The sequence below is a fragment of the Pristis pectinata genome, chromosome 21 (genome assembly GCF_009764475.1).
Source record: "Pristis pectinata isolate sPriPec2 chromosome 21, sPriPec2.1.pri, whole genome shotgun sequence".
NCBI lineage: Eukaryota > Metazoa > Chordata > Chondrichthyes > Rhinopristiformes > Pristidae > Pristis > Pristis pectinata.
Window position 1 is genome coordinate 29,820,817 of NC_067425.1, and position 24,242 is coordinate 29,845,058.

At 40.9% G+C, this 24,242-nt stretch overlaps 1 protein-coding gene across 1 annotated transcript in view; it reads left to right on the forward strand.

Moving 5' to 3' along the window:
* The first annotated feature begins 3,433 nt into the window (after positions 1-3,433).
* pom121 (POM121 transmembrane nucleoporin) overlaps positions 3,434-24,242 on the forward strand; it is a 53,632-nt gene continuing 32,823 nt past the window's right edge. Inside the window, 11 exon segments of the mRNA XM_052035965.1 lie at positions 3,434-4,069; positions 9,478-9,693; positions 11,253-11,274; positions 12,195-12,242; positions 12,244-12,344; positions 13,791-13,871; positions 15,680-15,851; positions 17,341-17,438; positions 18,974-19,053; positions 22,242-22,303; positions 22,306-22,365. Of these exon segments, the coding sequence (XP_051891925.1) occupies positions 3,543-4,069; positions 9,478-9,693; positions 11,253-11,274; positions 12,195-12,242; positions 12,244-12,344; positions 13,791-13,871; positions 15,680-15,851; positions 17,341-17,438; positions 18,974-19,053; positions 22,242-22,303; positions 22,306-22,365 (1,467 nt within the window). The 5' untranslated portion in view covers positions 3,434-3,542.

Below are 24,242 nucleotides of genomic sequence, written 5' to 3' on the forward strand. Positions count from 1 at the left end.
GGTCATTATGCAAATGTATTTCTAGGCCAGAGGTTCCCAGGAACACTCCATCTTGGCTGTACATGATATTCTTGCTTATCTTTGGTGGGATTGTTGCTCGAGAACAGTGATCAAGGTACCTAGAGCATTGACCAAAAGGAATGATTCTGTTTATGTATGACCATACAGTAAAACTCCAATAATGTGATATTCAAGTATTTGGAAATCCCAATGGTTTGGCATCTAACTGACAGGTAATGTTCGCCACATTCCCTTCCCACTCACTGTGGCCCTGGTTCCTGCATTCCCTTTTAATCACCGCGGCTCTGGTTCCCACATTCCCCTCTGACTCACCAGGGTCCCAGTTCCTTTGCTCCCTGTCACAGATCAGGTCCCTGCTTTCTGCATGCCCTTCTGAATTACCACAGTCCCAGCAACTATTCACACATTAGGGCCCCGCTTCCCGTGCCCCCTTCAAATTCACCAGGGCACTTGGAGTACTATGCACAGTATTAGTCCCCTTATTCAAGGGAGAGTGTTAATGTACAGGAAACAGTTCTGTGAAGATTTATTAGCACAACGCCTGGAACGGGCAGGTTGCTGATGTCAAAAGGTTGTACAGGCTAGGCATGTATCTGCTGGAGTTTACAAGAGTGAGAGGCTACTTGATTGAAACATGCAAGACTCTGAGGGTTCTTGGCAGGGTGGAAGTGGTGAAAATATTGCCTCTTATGGGAGAATCCCAAAACGGAGCAATTATTTAAAAATAAGGTTGTCCATTTAAGCAGATGAAGCAATTTGTTTTGTCGCACAGGGCCCCGAACCTTTGGGACATGCTTCCTCAAAGGACAATGAAAGCAGTGACTCTGAATATTTTTAAGGCAGAGCTTGATAAGCAAAGAGGTAAGAATGCCAATGGGTAGTCAAGGATGTGGAACTTAAGTTACACTCTTATGAAATGGTAGAGCAGGTTCAAGGGCTGAGTGATTTACTGCTATTCCCAATTCATAAGGAATGGACAGACACTTCTGACAGACGTCCTGAAGAAGGGTCCTGACCCGAAATGTTGACCGCCTGCTTTTCTCCATGGATGCTGCCTGGCCTGCTGAGTTCCTCCAGCATCATCGTGTTTTTCATCTAGATTCCAACACTTGCAGTCCTTTGTTTCTCTAGGCACTTCTGGCATTCAGACATTTGCCCAGAGCAGTTTAGCACAAAAATTCAAATGTTGCTGTCAGCAATTGATACACATCCACCAGCTAAGGTATCTGAAATTTTCTCTCAGGTAATCTAGATCAACCAGTGAACTGACAAAAAAAAGCCAGATAATGCACACCCAATAGCCCCAGATTGTCCTTGAGTATAAGAATTAGGAAGTCATGTTGCAGCTGGATAAAACTTTGGTTAGGCCAAACTTGTGTGCAGTTCTGGTCGCCCCATTACGGGGAGGATGGGAGAGCTTTGGAGAGGGGGCAAAAAAAGTTAATGAGGATGCTGACATAGGCATACTAGAAGGCACAGCTTTCAGGTGAGAGGGAGAAAGTTTAAAGGAGATGTGCAGGGCAAATTTTGTTTTTTTTTACAGAGTTGTAGGTGTCAGGAACATTCTGCAAGGGTAGTGGTGGAATACAATAGAGGTGTTTAAGATAATTTCAGGCACATGAATATATAGAGAATTGAGGGATATGGATCATGTGCAGGCAGAAGATATTAGTTTAATTTGGCATCATGTTTGGCACATATCGTGGGCCGAAGGGCCTGTTCCTGTGCTGTACTATGTTCTATATGGTTGGAATGTCTCATTTCTGATGATATCAGAGTAGACAGCCAGTATCTTTTTCCCAGGATAGAAATGTCTAATATTAGAGGGCATGCATTTAAGGTGGGAGGGGGCAAGTTCAAAGGAGATGTGCGGGACAAGTTTTTTTTAAACACAGTGAGTGGTGGGTGCCTGGAATGTGCTGCCAGGGGTGATGCTTGGAGGCAAATACAATAGAAGCATTTAAGAGGCTCTTGGATAGGCACATGAATATACAGAGAAGGGAGGGATATGGACATTGTGTGTGCAGAAGGGATGTTCACTTAGGCATTTAATTATTAATTAGTTCAGTGTAACATCGTGGACTGAAGGGCCTGTTCCTGTGCTGTACTATGTTCTACAACCGTTGGAATGTCTCACGTCTGATGATATCAGAGTAGACAGCCAGTAACTTTTTCCCAGAGCTTCTAAACTACCTTTTGGTTGTGAGGGTCGGAACTATTGAAGCCGTGGAGTCTCTCTTGAAGCACGGTGCAGTCAGCTCCCACTGGTTAGCTAGTCCCCTGACCCGGAGAGAATGCTCCAGTATTTCAACAACTATCACAATAAAAACAGAACATTGCTGGGATCCCGCAGCCGGGACTGTGGGAGGGGAAATAGAGCGAACGACTGAGGTAAAGACCCTTCGTCGGAACCACTAACATCACAGTTTAACCATTAACCGTTACTTACTCTGTCACCAGGTTCAACTTCTGGGGGCGAGATTTTGTTTTTGAACATTGAACACACCAATCCGGCGGGTTAATTTAAAAACCAGATGGACGCCGGGGATGAGGGGCCGGTGGGGGTGGGGAACCGCTGGACGCCGAGGGTGAGGGGTGAGGTGTGAGGGCCGCCGGTGGGGGGTGGGGGGAACCGCTGGACGCCGGGGGTGGGGGGGGCCCGCCGCCTGCTGGACGCCGGGGGTGGGGGGGGCCCGCCGCCGCTGGACGCCGGGGGTGGGGGGGGCCCGCCGCCGCTGGACGCCGGGGGTGGGGGGGGCCGCCGCCGCTGGACGCCGGGGGTGGGGGGGGCCCGCCGCCGCTGGACGCCGGGGGTGGGGGGGGCCGCCGCCGCTGGACGCCGGGGGTTGGGGGGGGGGGCCGCCGCCGCTGGACGCCGGGGGTTGGGGGGGGGCCGCCGCCGCTGGACGCCGGGGGTTGGGGGGGGGCCGCCGCCGCTGGACGCCGGGGGTGGAGGGGGGCGCCGCCGCTGGACGCCGGGGGTGGGGGGGGGGGGACGCCGCCGCCGCTGGACGCCGGGGGTGGGGTGCGGTAGGTGGGGAGGGGGCCGCCGCCACCACCGCGGGTGGGGATGGGAGGGGTGGGGGCCGCCGCCGCTGGGGATGGGGGGAGGGGTGGGGGCCGCCGCCGGACGCCGGGGGGGAGGGAGAGGGGTGGTGGCCGCCGCCGCCGGACGCCGGGGGGGGGGGGGGGAAAAGAGGGGGAGGGGCCGCCGCCGGGTCACCCGCCGAGCCCTCCCCGGAGCCGTTGAATTTGCCGCGCCAGCCGTTGCCGCCCCCCGGGACATCCGGCCGGCGCGCGCGGACCCGCCATCACAAGCGCGCGCGGATGACGACAGCGCACGTTGCCTGGCGAGGGAAGGGAGGGGGAGGGGGAGGAGGAGCGGGGAGGGGGGGGCGGTGACCCCCGCGGGCAGTGGGTGCCGGGTAATGGCGCGCATGTCTGCTGTGTGAAGTGTCCGGTAATGGCGGACAGTGCGAGAGGAGGATGGCGGAGAATGAGGCGCGATTAAAGCCGCCGTCATGTCTCCCGCACACAGGCGGTCTCTGATAACGTGGGCGGCGGGGCTGAGCTTCGCTTTGCTGCTTTCCTTCTACATCCTGGGTTGGTACCTCCTGGGCCTGCTGGCCGCGGCATCCGCTTGGGTTTGTTACTGGTCCCCGCCGGGCGGAGGCCCCAGACCCGGGCCGCTGGTCCACCCGAGCCGCATCAAAGCCTTTCTCCTGGGCAGCCGCTGGGTTGAGGCGGTGCACGGCAAACTCAACGGGGGGAGCGGTCAGTGGAAGGGGAGAGGTCGGAGTACCAGAGGTCGGTCTCAGCAGGGGCCGTGGAGTCCCAGCAAGGCCCCGGGCAACAACTGGAGGTGGGAGGTGAACTGCCAGGAGGACAGCCCGCTGCTGACGGCGGCTGCCAGCCCCCGGAGTTCGGCCGACCTCATGATGGGCAGCTACCTGTCGACCGAGAGCTCCGCGCTCTGCAGTAAGGAATTGAAGAATCGCTACAGTCGCTCGAATGCCATCCAGTCCCCGACCAGGAGGCTGTCTTTCGGGTAAGAGTCCGGAGAGAAGGGACGAGATAAGTTAATGCACGCACTGATCGCAAACTCTCCGTTGTTGCTCTCACAGGCTTCCCATAAACAGCAATTGATTATGAATCCTAATTCATTCTCAATTTAATTAAAAAAACGTTTAGCCCTTATTTCATACGTAATTTGGAAACGCTTTACTGAGTTGGATGTGAAATTAAAAAGGAAATGTGAAATAAAACTCGAAAAAAGATCATATCTAAAAGAGAATGAAGTCTTATGCTTCATTTTTTACTTATCTCGTCAAATTGTTTCATTCTGAATGTGTCACAGCACTTTCTGGAAATTTTAGATCCTTTTATGCACATTGAATGGTACTAAAGAAAAGTTCCTTTTTCATTTACCGTTTAATTAAGGGAAGTCACTTGTACTGAATCTAACGTAAATTTGGGGCATTCCAAAGTGGCTTACAGCCAATGAGAGACTTTTGATAGGAAGTGTACTAGCAGTCTTATTCATGGAGTCTTGGAAATACGGACATGAAGCCCAAATAATCTGTTTTTGGAAAATCTAGAAGCAGAAAGCTATAAATGATGGAAATCTGAATGTAAGAATATAAAACATTGGAAATACTCTGAAGATCAGGCAGCATTTGCTGGCTGAGAAGTAGTTAACATTTTAAATCTGTCGTCTTTCATTGCCGATGAAGGATCATAATTTGAAATGTCAAAATTGTGTTTGGCCATTGTTTGAACATTATAGCGGAGAACTCCCTTGCTCTTCGAAACAGTGCCATTTTACACTTAACACAGAGAGTGATGGGTTTTCTGTTTAACAACATCATCCAAGAGATGGTCCCTGTTATGAAGAATCTTGGCAGACTGGATTTATAAGTGTTTCTGAGTTCTTTCTGCCAGTGAAGTATTTCTGAAGTGCAGTCATGATGGGAAACCCATAAACCAGTCACTATTTTACAAGAGATTTTTTTTTGAGGTTACCACATTTGTGCCATGTTTGTATTCTGGAAGTAAAGTTAACTGATTTTCTGTTTAAGGAAGATAATACATTAAAAGTAATGGCAAGTTAATATGACCACCATGAAAGCAGTCAAAATACTGGAAATCCTTGCTGGAGGCATAGAATTGCATTGCAGAAGTTTGTTAACATAGAGAACATTAGTTTGATCCCACGTGCAGTCTGATCTCCAGTGATGGAAAGGATGTAGCAGTACTGGGTTAGATGGAAAATGATGTATCAGATTGTGTCAGGGCTGAGATTGTACTTAGTGGGGTTCTCTTCCTCTTTGGTTATAATGGGATTTAATAGATGATGCCCTCGTCTGCATGAGAGATAAATCGGGAGCTGCAAATCCATTCATCGCAAATGAATCTAATGAGGAATTTGGGCAAAACTTCTTCACTGTGCATGTGGAATTTGCTGGTGATGTGGGTTATTAATGCTAATAGTAATACTGCATTTAATATGAAGCTAGATAAACAAAAAGGAATAAGTGGCTGCACTGATGGAGTTAGACAAGAGGAAGGAGAAAACCTGTGAGAAATGTAAACTCCAGTCTAGTCCAATTGTCTGAATGGCCTGAGTCTGTGTCAGAAATTCTATCTTAAAGGTAGAAAGGAGTTAATGTAAATGCTAATATTCTTAATAAACTATTCCAGAAACCACAAATCAGGATTCATTTTCAAAAGAGTGATGTGATTTAACTTTCTGGAGTAGACTCAATCCAGTTTGCCACTTCTGCCCATAATATTTCATTTTAAATGTATCAGCCCAGAAAACTTAGAAGGAGAAAATACAGAATACTTTGACCACGTTTTGCAACTTTATGACTGTAGGTAAATTAAAACTCTATTTTTCGCATCCCTCTACAAAGACACACAATTCCAATTGTGTTATTGAAGTATGCAAAATACCTTGTAAAAATCTGTGGAATACAACAGACATTAAAATAATTTGACATTTTGATTATGCATCACGCAACTGATTTAATGTTTTAACAGCCTGACTTGTGTAGGTTGGTGGTCCTATCTAAGTGTCAAAGGTTTGGGATTCTTGCAAGCCTGGACATACAGAAACATTCATAGTTATTGATGCGCTAGACAGCCAGCTAAGCCAGGTGCATAGCCTATCTGGCTGTCAGATAATTTCAGTGCTTCCGTGATGGCCTCCCATATGACAACTTTAAACGGGCTCAAGGCCCTACCATCGTGGATTGAGCTAGAATTTTGCAGGAAGATGACACTGGGAGAACTTTTAAAGCTAAGTTCAGATTTTCCACAATAAGTCAAGTAAATGGGGTTCAGGAAATCCTGGGCCCATGTGATACACACCAACCTGAGTTGACAGAATGGATTATTGCTCTTTTGGTGATATGATTATGTGTGTTGAATTGAGAGATGATCAGGATTCTCCATGGTTTTTATTACCTTCCCATGTAAAGTTAAATAAACTGGTAATTGAAGACTCAAATTCTTATTACCACTGCTTAAATGACCAGTCGCTTCTATAAGGTAAGTAGCAAAATATCCATCTCTCAAGTCATTGCAGATCTCTGTTGTTATAGAACTTCTGTATATTTCTGTTGCTTTTTGTTTACTGGCTGCAGTAGCATTATGATCAAAAAATTGATCGAATGATGAATTTGAGATTATAAATGACAGAATTATCTATAATAAATTATTATATATATAATCTGTTCTATATAATTGTATATTAACAATGTTAATACTGTATGTGCAGATCTAATGCAGCTGTTGATCATGCTCTCCAAATGGTTAATGACTGCAGCCTTTGTGCCATATTGCAGGGAAACTGGTTAATTGACGACATAAAGTTTGTGCTCTGAAAGCTAATTTGACACTTTAACATATTGATCTGGAAGCATTTATTGTTTGCTTTTTTTTTCGCATTGACAGTTTCGCCACGGATGTGTGGTTTAGCATATTAGTTGTACACCTGCATGCTTTAGTGGAGGTGTGTGGAACCGATAACAACAGATGTGATCTTCAGAACATAAACAGAACTAAACTGTTAGCCTGTTCACAGTTGTAGAAACACGCTTGCATCAATATTAGGCAAAGTAATAACTAGAGGAGTAAAGCACTACTATTGACTTTCTTCCTTTTTGAGTCATCATTTATTTGATGTGAAAGTTTAGCCTAAAATGTTGGTAGTTCATGAAACCAAATAGAACTTTGTTTTATTACATTGGTTTCATGAAAGAAATTTCATTGCACATTAAAGAAAATTCATTGCACTGCTTGCTTCATAATATTGTGTTAGTTGCAGTTAGTGGGGTATTGATAACAGCTTAATGGGTATAGTAAAAGAATCCTAAGTCAGTTTGGATTCAGAAGTAAAGCAAAAGGTAAGCTGCTGGAGGAACTCAGCAGATCAGGCAGCATGTGTGGAGGCCAAGGGATAGTTGGCATTTCGGGTCAAGTCCCTGCATCAGGACTGGGAGTGTAAAGGGGAATGGCCAGTATGAAGAGGTGAGAGGGGAAAGGTGAAGCAGGAGTTGGCAGGTGATCCAGCTGAGAGCACTGAATACAAGAGACTGCTCCCAGAACAGAGGAAGAAATACAATATGGGTATTTTATGATTTTTTTTGTGTGAAACAATGCTAGCTGTTTTGGTTACATTTCAATCTTAAAAAGTAGTAAATCTTTGGATAAAATGGCATATTATTTCATTGACGTTTGTGCAGCATCTTTCTTTACAATCTCTCCCCTCCAGTGCTTGGAGTGAAATTGCATTCTCTCCATTGAATTCTCTCCTCTACATTGGTGAGACCAAGTGCAAACTGGACGATCGCTTTGCCAACTACCTGAGCTCTGTTCGCAATGGCTGTCCTGAGCTCCCAGTTGCAAGCCATTTCAACTCCCCTCCCCATTCCCACACCAACCTGTCTGTGCTCGGCTTCTTCCAATGCCAGAATGAGGCTAAACATGAACTAGAGGAACATCACCTCATATTCTGCCTAGGTAGTCTACAACCTGGGTAGCCTGCACCCCTACTGTCCTTTCTCTCTCCTTCTGATGCACCCAGATCCTCTCTCATCCTCTTCTTTCCAACACCACCCCTCCCCACCACCCAGCTCCTTGTTTCTCAGTTTCTTTCCCCTCTCACCCAGCTTCATTTGCCTATCACCCAAACACTCGCTTGGTCCCCTATCCCTTCCTCCCCACTGTTCCCTTCTGCCAGGTATCCCTTCTTATCACTCGTCCTTTTTTATCAAATTACTTAATCTGCAGCCTTTTATTGTCTCCACTAGTCTTCTCCCAGCCTCCGCCCCTCCTTCCCCCACCTGGCTCCATCTACCCATCAACTCCTCCTCGCCTGGATCCACCTATCGCTTGCCAGCTCCTGCCTTCACCACTTCCCTTCACGTCTTTATACTGGCTATCTCACCTCTACAATTTCAGTCCTGATACTGGGTTACAACCTCTACAGATGCTGCCTTACCCACTGAGTTCCTCCAGAAGCTTGTTTTTTGCTCCGTATCCCAGCATTGGCAGCCTCTTGTCTCTGGTTTGACAGCAAGCAAATTTTCCCACTTTCTAGCATATGTATGTCAGAAAAATACTGTCTCCAAAACAGCATTCAGCTTGATCATTTTATGTGAACATCTTAAGTCCTAAACATTTTTGCCAATGTAGTTTTCTATCCCTTAGAATAAATGTTAGGGTTAAGAATAAAGAGAGCTTGCATTTGTGTAGTGTTTATCACAACCTCAGGATTATATAAAAAAAAGGCTGAAAAATATGAAGTACTTTTACGGTGCAGTGAATGTTGTTGGAATACGGCAGCCAGTATGCACGAGATCACAAGACAAAGGAGCAGAAGTAGGCCATTCGGCCCATCAAGTCTGCTCTGCTACCTCACCATGAGCTAAATTATTCCCATCTAGCCTCGATTTCCATCCTTATCCCCATATCCCTTGATACCTTGACTAATTAGATACCTATCAATCTCCTCCTTAAACACCCCCAAAGATCGGGCTCCACAGCTGTATGTGGCAACAAATTCCATATATCCATGACCCTCTGGCTAAAGAAATTTCTTCTCATTTCTGTTCTAAATGGGTACCCTCTAACTCTAAGACTGTGCCCTCTAGTCCTAGACTCACCCACCAAGGGAAACAACTTTGCCACATCTACTCGGCACACAGCAAGCTTCCACATAAAAGTTTCCAGAAGTATCAATGTGATGATGACTATTGAGTGGAAAGAGAAATATTGTGGGAGATGCAAACAATTATTGAACTGGTATAGATTTTTACACTATTGAAGAATGTACGGTTCGGTGGATTTTTCACATACTGTTTGACACACCAAATAAATGTTTAAAAGGCTGTCCGGATCACTGAATACCAGAGTTTAACCTTTGCATCTGAATTATTTTGCCTTCTCTAGGGAACATCAAGCTATGATGAACAAATTCACAGTGACTCCTCGCCGTCGGTATCCTATCCATCAGCCCCAGTATTCTGTACCTGGAACCCTTCCAACTGTCCGATGGGATGGCTACCAGAAGAAAAATGTTTTGTCCTCTAGAAACTCTATCATGGTACATAGTCCAGTGACTGTTAAAATTGCACGTCCTGATGCAAGTATAATTCGTTCACCTCTGTAAGTAACCCTGACAAATATTTTTCACAGTCAAAAATTTCTTTGGACTTGTCCAGTTTACATAAGGATGGTCTGAATGAGTGCAAAAATTAAGCTGCTAATACATGAGAAATACAATATCGAGTAGTTTATGATTTTTGGCGAGAAACAGAATGCTAACTGTTTTGGTTGCATTTCTACCTTAAATTTTACAAAGTAGTAAATATTTAGATAAGCATATTATTTCATTGATATGTGCAGCATCTTCCTGTACAATCTCTGCTATTTAGTGCTTGGAATGAAATTGCAGTCCAAAGTATGGTTTACAAACCTTGTTCACGTGGCAAAATTTGGTGGTAGAAATTGCACATTTAAATATTAGGAACATGCTGACAGTAGCCTTAAATTTACCTGATTTGTTTGTTTTTTAACCCCTTGTCACATTTGGTGAAGCAGCATCTTGAACTTATCCTTAGTATTCAGATTGTTTTAGACATGACAAATTAACAATAAATTTCTGGGTCATTGGTTAAGAATTAATGTTACCTATTTTCCTTCAATTATTTGGCATGTCTGTTTTAAATTTTATGTTCTGTTGGTCTTATTTACATGTTTTGTGTCTCTCGTTTTGTGGTTATGGGCTACCTTGTTTCTGTAAAAGCAAACCATCATAGTTGGCAAATCAGAAGTAAAAATTAAGATGCTCTCAGGTCAAGCACCATTGAACTTTGTTTCAACTTGGTGACCTTTGTTAATAGCTGATGGAACTCTGAAATTCCGGGTTGGATTTTGACAGTAAAGTTGGCACAAGCATCATTGGACAAAAAGAACAAGTTTTGTAAACGATATAAAATTTAACAGCAGTGAAAATTTATAGTCTTAGGTGCTGAGAGGATGTGCCATAGACATGTCTGAGGTGAGATTGATTCTCAGGTTATAAAAAGCAATGATTTTCAGAACTAGGGATTGTCCCATCAAAGAATATAAGTGATGATTCTCCATCTTAAGTGCTGAACTTGTTTAAGTGCTTGTTTAGACTTGGTGTACTACATGTAATGAGCCACAATATAGAATAATCTGATTCCAGTGTACTGATGCTCCACATTTTAAAAAGAACAGGAGCAATATTACTTGGCAATTCTCCCTATGTTTAAGGGAATAGTTTTTTTTATATACAAGTGATATGCATACTGAGGTGCAAAATACTGTGGAGGCAATTTTATGTCTGGTTTGCTTTGGTTGTGAAATGCTTGGTACTATAATGTGACCAAGAATGCTATAAACTGGTCTTCATGTATGGACTTCGCAGCAACAGCCACTGAGTGTAGGAAATCTGGCCAATAGCACCATTCCCCTCCACCCTTTTCTAACCTGTGAAGAGGTAAGATATCAGCTATCTTTCCCGAAATAGATCCTCCATTTCAGCGCAGGATTGAAGCTGGAGATTTGTGTTACTCATGAAATAAATCTTTTGTTAAGAAACCTAAAAGGATATTAGTATTATGGTTATAGAAACTGTTGCATTTAAGCAAATGTGTGTTAATGTAAGGTGTTCAATTTGTTGCAAATTGTTCCAGCAGCAATGCCAGATTTGCCCGTTCTGTTAGTTGCACGTTTTCTCCAGGCACAGCAAGAATCGGCAGGTTCTGATGAAATATCATTGACCTGAAATGAGACTATGGTATGGATTATGTTCAGAAAATGTGTAAATAAATTCCTCTCTTGTTCCTGCCTTCCTATGTAATAGGTTTTCGAGGTGGATTGATGTGTACAGTCCATAGGGATAAAATAACTAAGTGCTACCAGGGGTGATATTCACATACTATATAACACATTTATTTTATCTCTGTAGCAATAAAGGAAAATACAAAAAAAAACTACAACTTAAGTGGTTTATGAAGCTGTGAGAGAGTTTAAAGCTAAAATAAGGTCAAACATGATCTTTCATCCGATTCGGTGCAAAAGAGATTGCAGAAGAGGGATGGTCAAATCTCAGTCTTAATCATGCCTAAAGTGTTCAAGTTCTGAAAACAGTTGAAACAAAGCTGCTTGGAGGCAGCTGCAGCAGCAAAGATGTGTGTTTTGTCAAAGTAAGAAATTTGATGAGGTAGCGGTGGGGGAAAAAAAAGTCAGATTTTCTACATCTTCTCCAAACCTTGTAAGAAAGGCATCAGGCTATGACGTTGATCTCAAGTTTTGCTTTTTCTTGTGTTCATCCACAAGTCATGCATTCTTCCATTAGTGGACATATTGGTATTAACTTACTTAATGAACAATGGCTAGAAGAAAGTCACAACTTGCAGTGGCCTCATTCTTAAATTCTGATGAAGGGCCACGCGTAGCACCATGATCTGTCTTTTGTTTTGTATGTACGTCAGTTGAACCCTTTTGTTTATTTCATATACACAACTTCTCTTTTAAGCATGAAATATATTTGACATACGGTATGTGAATTATAAAATGGTTTAAGTAAGTATATTTTCCAATGGTAGTAGTGGACATGTACTTTGTTAACTTCCCAGATTAGACCAATGATGTCCCCTGCTGTGTCTCCTTTGATTGACCCCTGCCTCAAAAGCAACTGTGCTTAACGCACTAAAGGAAAGTCGGAAGAGAATGGTGGAAGATGATCCTGAAAGATCTTTGATCTCTGAACACGAGAATAAACGCAGGTAGGTAGATTAGTTTGAGTTGCAAATGGAGTCGTGGAAAAGGGGTTTTGGAATACTGACAGGAATACTTGTGGCATGAGATAAAGATACTGTGTTGAGAGGTAACATTTTTCATTTGTGAAAGCAATGGATAAAATCTAGACCTAGAGTCCTTTTTAATTAGTTTTTCTAACATACCCAGGCTGGTACTTGACAGCTCTCTCTATTGTCTCAAGCCCCGAGAATATAAACATCTAGACAGGCATGATAGGATATGAAGTGGCTGGAAACTCTTCCATAAGCTGAAAATTGGTTTAAATTCACCAAAACATATTCTTTGATCTTAAAAAGTCCTTAATAGTCATTTTAATATTTGACTAAAGATTAGCCTTGGGATGCCTACTTTTTGAATTAAGATCTGTGTAAAAATTATTAAGTTTATATTGACAAATGACATCACAGAAACAAAGCCAGTTGGCTCCTTAATTCATCTCCGGCAGTATTTTCCACACTGGCCATCTGGTCTAAAACTATCGTCTTGTGCTTTTCAGTACTGTTTTGAAGTAAGGCAATAGTAACTCAAAAGATTCAAAAATAATGGATGAAAGATGATTTTAAATTCTATCTTTTGGAAAGAAGCTTTTGCTAATCTCCCCTTCAATTCTCTATTATTAGCTCAAACAAAACTTCTGGAAGTCGGGTTGACCAACTTATTGCTTTTTAGTTGGGTGTTCCCCATGCCATTGACATACAGATTACAATGGTGTAACTAAGGCCTAATGTCTTCTACAAATTCATTACCTAATGCCTGTGTCCTGCATTCCTTGGAACAAAATTCTGTTTGTATTTTCTTCACTCTTAAATATTTAGCCTGTCATCTCTAATGACGTGCAAATCCATGTCATATCGTTTAAAATCTTAGCATTTGAAGAATTCCTCCTTATTCTTTCAGAATATAAATCTTCATATTTTTCTTGTAATGGGCTGCATATTCCACCTACTCTTGCTTTGCATTAGCCTGCTGCAGCCTTTGCCAGCCTTCAAAATGTCTCCCTTTAATTTGGCATTGTCTGGCTTTGAATTTGTCCAGTTTGTTACAGTTGTAATTTGTGCCTCCCAATACTCGTTCATCATAACTTTCCAATCATATAGTATTGCTTTCCATCCACCCCCACCTCCTCAATCTTTCCAGTGTTCAAGTGATTACATTGTCTTGAATTTCAGGTGAAATTGTTGCAGATCAGAATCTTGTAAAGAAAATTCTATCCATATAATTTAACCAAACAGTGGTGCTGGTTTAAGTTGCCTGTTGATACTCAGATTTCAATTTTGAGGAGATTAAACTGAGATTGTTTAACAAAATTAGATTTTAATTTTAACTTCATATCTGAAACTTTTTTCTTGACATATTTAAGTTCCAATCATGTTAGTCTAACTTGTTGCTTTCTGTTTATGGTTTGCTTCCAGACGCCATGACAGTAGTGGAAGTGGTCATTCTGCATTTGAGCCCTTATTGGCCAATGGAGCTCCAGCTTCACTGGTTCCAAAGTAAGTTCAGTGTGGGTGAAAGGGCAGGGATAGAGATAAAATAAACTGGGACAAATAATAACTCAAATTTGACCTTTTACTGCTTTGGATAGAGTTTCAAAATGTTTCCAAGATATTTGTATTATGCGTGTAGCTGTTGTGTTCCTTTAATATTAAACTACTTTCATCTGAATCTTTATAAAATAGTTTGTCATTCCTGTAACTTCTTATGAAGTCAAAGCTTTTTGACATTTGTGACAGTAAAGTGATGGGGGTGGATTCAACCTCAATCTTTTGCTGTGCAGTCTGATCAAAATAGTTGTTCCACTGGACATTGATACCACATCTATCTTTGATTCCAATGACGGATACTGTGATTGTGAACTTGCCTGCATAAACCTTTGAAATAGTTAGAGTACGCTTGTGTTTCCTGTTAATCTTAATATTTTAGTTTTGCCTTGTAGTTTCTAAGCTAGTTTGAATGACTTTGAAGGAAGTTCTTTTAATGGTTTTTTTTTATTTTGGTTCGTCAGGTAGTCAAATGTTCTTCATACTTCAGAGTTAGTCTGAATGGCTTTGAAGGAAGTCTTTTAATGCCTTGCCAGCCTCATTTAGACACTTCAAACAGCCTAAGATACAATCATGTTTCAACATCTTTAAGCAGTAAATGGAAACTGTCAAACGTAACTATTAAAACAAAGCCTTTACTAAACTAATGTAGATAGTTTATATGATCTACATATGAGATATATAGATCATATGAGGGAATGAGAGAGGTTTGTTTGGTATTTGGCGCATTGTCTTGAATTCACAGCACTGAATCTTAGAGCATAGTTATATGTCTCTTCCATTTCCCTTTGGTTTTTTAGTTAGTTGCATTGCTAGAACCTCAGGTGGTTTCTTTGGAGAGATGAGTAGAAAATTGAGGGCAAATCGGCTCTGCCCATTATTGTGTATTTGCAAGTATGGAGTCAAATGACCATAGCTTGCCCCATGACGGTTAATGGCTAAAGTGATTTTACAGTAAGTTTGATAACTTCTCGCTGTCATCATGCTGTTTTGAAAAGTGATGGATTTTTGTTTGGTATATTGACTTTATTGACACTGATTTGTGTCCTCTAATTGTTTGAGGGATTTTGTTTGCTCTTCACCTGTTCTCACTTAATCCGTAAGAAAATCATTTAGTTTTGTTTGTTTTGGAATATTGTCTCAATTCAATTAAATTGCACTGTAGAAAATGTTAACTTCTTTCAGCTTGCCTTAATCTTGGGAATTTTGCAAAATAACACCCAATCAAAATGGTGATGGTTAATTCTTAAATCACATCTTTAAAAAAATGAAGATCTGCATTACTGAAATTTTACATTTGAGTGGAATACCTTGCAGACATTAAGTGTTCTGTGGTACTTTTAGCAAGATAATTGACTGTCTATTGTCCATGTGCTGAAGAGTGCAGGAATCCCCCAGGTTCAAAGTACTGATCTGTCACGATTTCATGTAGCAGTTGAGATGCTAAAATGGCTTCTGTAATCCTGATTATTCACCAATAATCCGTCTAGGCTTAAAAGAAAACAAACTAGAATTCCCTCACCGACTGGAACCATATAAAAGCAAGAGCCAATATTTTCACAGATACTGGACAGAGCATTGAAACCTTAACAAAATGTGTGAACGGTGGAAGTAATGTATATTAAGGTTCAATATTGGATAGTTTAAATAAAGTGAGCTCATAATTAAATTTTAAAAAAAACAATGAGAACAGAAAAGAGAAGCGTGTTTAGGACTTGATTTTATTACTATTTTTTAAAATTTCATTTCTTGTTTTCCAGACCTGGAACACTAAAGAGAGGCACCAATTCCCAGTGTTCAGATGACCCCCTTTCCAAACGGTCACGAACATCCTCCATTAGTTCACTGAACAGCATATGTGTGGGTGGGAAGCACAGTTCCGTTCGCAATCCCATTTTCAGTTCTTACAGTTCCACCCGGGGACAAATCCAGGTTAGTGTATTTTTAAATGATTGATAGGATATGGGTGTTACCAGAAAGACTAGCATTTATTGTCCATCCTTAATTTCCTTTAAACTGAATGGTTTTGCTAGGCTATTTGAGAGGGCACAACAATCCTTTAATTTCATGGTCGCCATTACTGTTGGTATATTTTGTTTTGCATACTTATTGTAGTGAAATGTAAATCTTGCCTGGATTTTAATGCGTCTCTATTGTTGTACGGTATCAACACAAATATGCATCATAGTTGTATCGCCACTGCAATGTAGAATTCCTTTTGGTGGAGCATATATTACTAAAAGACTGGTGCTTTTATTTCTGTTCAAGATATTGTGTCAGTCAGTGATGGCCATTTTGAAAAATGGTTTTGAAACTGAGTCACTAGGTTGCATATACTGGCCTCCATATGTTGTTGACTGCCACATCAGTCCAATACTGTGAAACTGCTACATTGTTTGAGACAATCTTGGATCAGGGGCTAAAATGAGGCCTCTTCAGAGGGTGCAAAGTATTGCATGGCACCATAAGAAGGGGCTTTCTTGATTTGTGAATCATCATTTGTCTTTCAGGTAAAACCACCAAAAACAAAATAGCGTCATATATTTGTAAGTTATCTGTTGGCTTACAAGCATTCTTGAGCACACATCAAAAGTGGTCCATTGGTTGTAAAAATTCCTGCCTTGCCACAGCAGTTGCCTTCCCACAGGAACTTTCTTCACTTCTTAAGCACACTTTATAAAAATAGTTCCCTTCCCCTTATCCTTCCCATTGATTCTTCACCTCTCCTCCTGTTTGCCAGCACAAACTATGGACAAATATTCTTATTTTATTCTTCCGTGCAGAATAGGATTTTACATCTACAATAATCTTATGTAAGTGTTAGTTTAATTTGGATGCAAAAAAATGTGAGTACTTTTGGAAATTTCAAAATCCAGTGAAGAGAAATAACAGCGGGGTGTCCATCTATAAAATATATAAAAAAAATAAAAACTGGAGATGCTAGAAATCTGAAGTTTTAAGAAAAATGTTGAGAAGGTCAAGCAGCATCTGTGGAATAAGAAACAGTTAAAATTTCAGATTGAAGAACCTTTTATAAGATAAATTTCCCACATCTGCACACTTTTATCAACTTCCTCATTTTGTATCCATTTGCGATTATGATGGATGCTGTCTTTTTAAACTTCTGTTGTCACGATATCTCTTCTTGCAGGAACTGCAGTAGCAGCATTGTCCAGAGACTATAATGTGTTAGAAATTTGCATAAGATAATTTCATTATTGATGTGATGTAGGTATTTATAATGGAGAGGTTAACAAAAAGTCAAGTAAACAGCCACGACTTTTTTAATCATTCATGTTGTATTTATTTTTTCTCTAAATGTAGATTGAAGTTTGAATTGGCCGTATATTTCAATGTATTCATGTATTTCTGAATAACTTTGCTAAAATAATCAGATTGAATTCCTCTGTCAACTTTGTAGGGCTTGAGGAACATTCTCTCTGCACGAAATACAACTCCACTCTCTAGCCCTGCTTCTTCACGTTCTGAAACTCCTGAAAGATCAGGCAAGAAAATAAGGTAACAGTGCAGATTTAAAATAAACATTCATTGAAACACATTTACTTGTTGTAGTAATGCAGGCACATCTTGACAGTCTTCATTGTTGATGAGTGATTCAGTTAATTTGGCTGATATTTTTTGATTTACATTGTACAGGTGAACCCCCTGCCCCATGTTACGGTGGAGGGGTGGTGGGATTGTGGGGGGGGGGGGGGGGGAATGGTAGGGAGGGGGAGGGTTTGCGTTCCTAGAAAATGGTCCATATCATTTTCTATAATGTGAAGTTCACATGTCCTCTTGCACGTGTCAAGAAATGAGAGTTGGAAAAAAATTGTTTATTTACTCATTTACACACATTCTGGAAGAGCAAACTTTCTAAAAAATTTTTTGGGTAGTGATTTGTGAATTCTTTAAAGCCAAATTTCTGTTACCTTGAGTTGCTGTAATGTGGAGGTCACCTGTATTTGGCTTTCTGAAGCTATATAACTGAAAAAAAAATTTCGAAGATGAGCTGTCCTTAAGTTGTTGGTCAGAGCAAGAGTATAGTTATTATTCATTATTAATTGCCTGAGAATGTAATGGTGGGTCTGAAGTCAAAATTGTTGCAATATTGCAGTGTATCAACTATGTTGTGTTATGTGCAAGTCAGATTAACTGACTGTTATAAATAAATTGGATTTTTTTTTTACAACTTTCATGGTTTTGTTATGATAGTTGAAACATTAAGAAACATGTGCAAATGCTTGAAATCTGAAATAAAACCAGAAAAATGCTGGAAACACTGAGCAGCATCTCAAGGGAGAGAGAAACATGAGTTAAGGTTTCTGGTCACTGACCTTTCAAATCCTATCCTGATGAAAGGTCATTGATCTGAAGCATTAACTTTTTCTTTGACTCAGTTACTACCTGATGGATTATGTTTCTAGCATCTTGTTCTTATTTAACAGGTTACCAAGTTTGTTGGTTTTTAAATTTTAAACTGGCCAGAGGAGATATGAACATGTTCTGATTGCTAGTCTTACATCATAATCGTAATAAACTTTTTCCATGATCTCTTGTAAGCGAATATTACTTTCAGTCAGTCACTCATGTTTAGCTTTCTAGTGTTTATTTTGTTGGACCTGACTGGCAAACTTACTGAATTTTTCTCCTTTTCAGTCAATGAATGTATCATGTAAATCTGCTATAAACCAGATCCCAGATTTATTCTTTGCTGATATGGTTAATCTCAACCATGTCAATATTTATTGCAAATGGTCTCTGTCCTTGTGATAGGGAGAGAAATTCTTTTCTTGCAACAAATTATTAACCAATATTCCCAGATGTCAAACATCCAAATGGAATTTGTGAGGGCAAAATTCAGGTTGTCGTGTTATCTAGTGTACAGCTAGTGTAATCTGCTGTAACGACTGTCATAGCAATGAAGTAAAAAATAGTTTGGTGTGGAACAAGAGGGTGAGTGTTTGCACCCTTTTGAACAACAGACTACAGGATAGAACAATTAAGTAGACTTTGCTTGCATATTTTAAAAGTCGAATAATGTTTATCCACAGAGAGGAAGAAATACAGAGATCCAATGCCTCTACCCCAGTTAGAGTGGACAGGCCAGAAAAAGACCAGTCTGTTGAAGAAGGTAAGAAGCAAGTGGAGTACCATTTAAAGATGTAAATAATTTTGTGCATTGGATTGCAATTTATTGTGGGTTTCAGTACATGTCAAGGGAAGCTTGTTAACAAAGCATCTTGATTGAAATATCAAATACTTCATCATCGAAGAGAAGCTGATTAACCATCATTGTATAAAACCCAACTAAGACTTTCATAATGCAATATTTTGGTGTACTTGGTCTATGCATATAGTCATCAGCACAGTGGCTTTATCAGCTTCCAGTTTTTTGTTAAACAGTTCTGAAGAAAAGATGTTCATTAGTTGAGTAAAAATTTTGTTATTCCCAACCTCACCTGCTAAATTCCAGGTTAAATTTGCTCTGTTAACATTCATATTAGAAACTGAATTAGGCTTACTAGGAAGATTACCTTAGGTTTGGATTGGCTTTTGACTGTCTGCCAGGTTTTTGAGTCTGCAGCAGGCTGGGTGGGACTTAACACCTGGCTTCCAAAGTCTTTCCACCACCTATGATGTAAAAATCCAATTTGTGATTGAGTACAGTTCTAACAGCACTCAAACTCAATGCCATCCAGGACAAAGCAGTGGAATTCATTGGCACCACATTTCCTGAGCATTCATTCTCTCCATCACTGGTGCATCGTGGTTACAAGAGATGTTATCTACAAATCACACAGCAGTCACCTAGGCTACTCTGTCAACAGCTCTCAAATCACATCCTCCACCAGGAAAGATGGGCAACTGGCACGTGGTCACTCCACCAGCTGCAGTTTGCCTTCAAGTTGCAGTCCATTCTGACATGGAAATATTGTCAATCCCGTGTAACTGAATCTAAATCCTTCACGAGAACAATTGTGGTAGTTCAAGGCTCACCGTTTTAAGGGCAAAAGTGCTGGTGAGCCCCACATCCCATAAATGAATAAAGTAAGAAGTTAAGAATTTTCCAGTTTCTGTGCTATACTGGACAATACGTTTTCACTTAACACTTTTCTGTTGTTAGCAAAACAATGAATCCAAGTTTGATTGGTCTATGGCCATGGATGCTCCATATACATCCTCAAATCTGGAAGTAAATAAGTTTATTCCACTTTAAAAGTTAGTCTGGTAACGTTCAGGTCTATCACTTCCTCTTTCCACTGGACTTTCTGGCTGGCCCCTGTCGCCTTCTGTAGCTCGTAAAAACCCTGTCCTGTGTCCTGGCAACCTTTTTCCATCCCTTCCTGGGTACTATGTCACCTTGACTTGAAGACTGGATCTATCTAAACTATCTTGATTCATCTTAAATGCCAAAATAAAATCAAACAGAAGAATTGGGTGGTGATTTATTGGTAAGGATGCACATAGAAAAGCATCCTATGCAAAATCTTAACAGCAGGGGAAAAATTAGTATGACAAGAGTAAGAAAGGAAATGAAACCTTTGAAGCTGCAACTGAACCTGAAACTGTGGATGAATATGAAATATTTTGAGTAATTAATTCCTTAGTTATTTGCATAGAAAAACAGGCAATGCAAATACCAAACACACAGATCAGACTTGATCTAAGAAAATATATCCATGGGGATAGATTATACTAATGTCTAAGTGCTTTGAGAAGTAGGAAGGTTGATCGAAAGTATTGACCACCATTATAAAAGTCTTTGGACACGTGGGAGGTACCATTAGAAATGGCTGCATGTGCCATTGTGGTAACTGCGCACAGCCAATCTTTTTATAAGAAATGATGGTGAATTAAGAATAAATCTGAGAATCATCTACACACAGAATCTCATGTAAATGAGAGTTAACTAAAGATTTTAAGTGATGCTAGCTCAACCTCTCTCTCTGTGAGAGAGAAAACAACTTTGTTGGGTTTAACATAATCTAGATTATGTTAAGAGACGTCATCTACCTTCAAAGACGGGAGGTTTGCATTGACAAGGAATTGAGTAAGGGTTGAAAATAACAAAAGATCATTCAAGATATTCATGTCATCTTGGATGAGCACTAATTTTGAATAAAACCAAACCATAGAACCATACAGCACAAAACAGTGCCCTTTGGCCCACCATGTTGTGCCGTCCATCAAACCACCCTCACACTATCTAACCTTACCTCCCGCATATCCCTCTATCTCACATACTTCTGAGCTCAATGCTGAAAGTAACACTGTTACTTACTGCGCTGACTAAAATCAAAAACTGAATGCTAATTTGCCAAGTTTGCAAGTGATACTAAATTGGTAGGGCAGTGGGATTTGAAAAAGATTCTCTAGGAATTGTAGCGCGAATTGCAAGGTGTGAAGTGGTTGAACATTGGCAGATGAGATTAATTAAATATAGACAATATTTAACATGAAAAGATAAGTAAATGGCTTACCTATTCTATGAATCGTGTTGCAGTAACTAGATATTAAACTAAAGGGGGACCTTGTAATTTTGATAATCTTGACATTTATTTTGTATTCTGGAATATAGGAATAACTAATAGAATGTTGACTTTAAAGAAAACAGAGCCAGTAATGCAACTCATAGGAAACCTAATCAAACTTGCAGTAATGTTCCTTTTATATGTTCGAAAATTGGACATGTGAGAGTGCATTCTTGGCCCTGTCTTCCTTTTATCTTCTCTCTCATTTTCTTGGCTCTTTTTCCCAAAGTAAGTTGTTCATGAGGCATCAATGGGTTTCAATGAACATCAGCCCAGGAATGGATGGAAACTTAAATTTACCCTGTAGAAAAGGGTAGAACAGATTTAGCCTGCAAAAATGCCAGTGATCTGCTCACCAAAGGGTTGCCAAAAATTCTGCTGTTCAGGTTTTCTAAATAGCTTTATCTATCCCTCCTATGGGCCTCTGGTTGCAAGAGAGGCTTTGGCATATCCCTCTGAGTGTCCATTTAAATGTTGCAGTTTTATTTTAAACCTGCCATCTGTAGCCTGTAAAGCAACAATTCCATTGGTAAGGGTGTACCATCCTGGAGCTGTTCATCTGGTTCTTCCCTATTATCCAACTACACTGAGCCACAAGCCTCGTTTTCCACCCAGATTTATCTTGTGTGATTGGTAGGTGGTGATAAGTGAAGGAATGGGTTAGTAAAGTAACGCAGTGCTGCTTTTCTCCTGGAGTACTTCAGTAATAATACATTCAAAACATTGCAATCCAATCCTGGAATAGGCTTTTATTGGAATAAAACTATTTAACTATTTTTCTTTTTAGAAACTGTAACTCCGTGTCGAAATTGTCACCTTCAACAGTGGATTCTTCTCCTTTGGATGGTGATGGGAAGCGGAAACGGAAGATTCCTCTCCTTACGAAAGGGAAAGGCGATCAGCTTACTCTGGTTGAGTGTCACACTGCTTATTTCTTGCTGTTTTTTTAATCAGTTCCAGTGCTAATTGTGGTTAAGTGCGATCACACATTTTTAGAGCCAAAAATATTACGAACAAGTGTGGTGCTGGAGTTGACCTGCATGTAGTTATTTCTGCAGGCTACATTAAGAAATAACAAGTGCATTATCATTTCTACTCTTATTTTATCACGTGCAGCTGAAAAGAGCATGTGTTGATGTTGAATGAGATTATGGTTGTAGCTGAATGTGATATGAATTGTAACAAATACTTGTTAGATATTTATACCTGCATTTACAGATACATGAAGAATAACTATTTTTGAAATACCAGCATAACTGCAACTTTATTTCAGCATATCACTGCTTCAAGCAAAGAAGGTGCATTGCTTTCCTAAATTTAATTGTTCAATTCCAAAACAAATTCCCTGAATACATTGCAGAGAATAAGGAAGTATCGTACATGATATTTTGCAGTACCCTTGTAGGTTCAGTATTTTTTCTGAACAGTTGGTTGGCAGTAGCTTAAATTTTCTGCTCATATTCCCTCAATATCTAGTTACCTGTGCAGTTTGAATTTTTCTGCGAATAAATATGTCACAATTAAATGTCTTAAAGGTTATATGATCTATGTGATTATACTTATTTACAAGGAATTTTTGTTCGAGGGATATTTTGAGTTCTTATTTACTTGGAGGATATCAGTATCATTAATACTGCCACCATTTATAGAAGATAGAACAATTACAGCACAATTCAGGCCCTTCGGCCCACAAAGCTGTGCCGAACATGTCCCTACCCTAGAAATTACTAGGCTTACCCATAACCCTCTATTTTACTCAGCTCCATATACCTATCTAACAGTCTCTTGAAAGACCCTATCGTATCAGCCTCCACCACCGTTTCCGGCAGCCCATTCCACGTACTCACCACTCTGAGTAAAAAAAAACTTACCCCCTGACATTTCCTCTATATCTACTCCCCAGCACCTTAAACCTATGTCCTCTTATGGCCATCAATTCAGCCCTGGGGAAAAGCCTCTGACTATCTACCCTATCAATACCTCTCATCATCTTATACACCTCCATCTGGTCCCCCCTCATCCTCCGTCTCTCCAAGGAGAAAAGGCCGAGTTCCCTCAACCTGCTTTCATAAGGCATGCTCCGTATTCCAGGCAGCATCCTTGTAAATCTCCTCTGCACCCTTTCTATCGCTTCCACATCTTTCTTGTAGTGAGGCGACCAGAACTGAGCACAATACTCCAAGTGGGGTCTGACCAGGGACCTATATAGCTGCAACAATACCTCACGGCTCCTAAATTCAATTCCCCGATTGATGAAGGACAATACACCATATGCCTTCTTAACCACAGAGTCAACCTGCGCCACCACTTTGAGTGTCCTATGGACTCGGACCCCAAGATTCCTCTGATCCTCCACACTGCCAAGAGTCCTACCATTAAGACTATATTCCGCCAACATATTTGACCTACCAAAATGAACCACTTCACACTTATCTGGGTTGAACTACATCTGCCACTTCTCAGCCCAACTCTGCATCCTATCTATGTCCCTCTGTAACCTCTGACAGCCCTCCAAACTATTCACAGCACCCCCAACCTTTGTGTCATCCGCAAACTTACTAACCCACCCCTCCACTTCCTCATCCAGGTCATTTATAAAAATCACAAAGAGTAAGGGTCCCAGTACAGATCCCTGAGGTACACCACTGGTCACCGACCTCCACTCAGAATACGACCCCTCAACAACCACTCTTTGCCTTCTGTGGGCCAGCCAGTTCTGGATCTTCAATTACTCTTTAAAAGTGGTAGTGAACTACCAGCTTAAACCTTTGCAACCTTTTGGATGAAA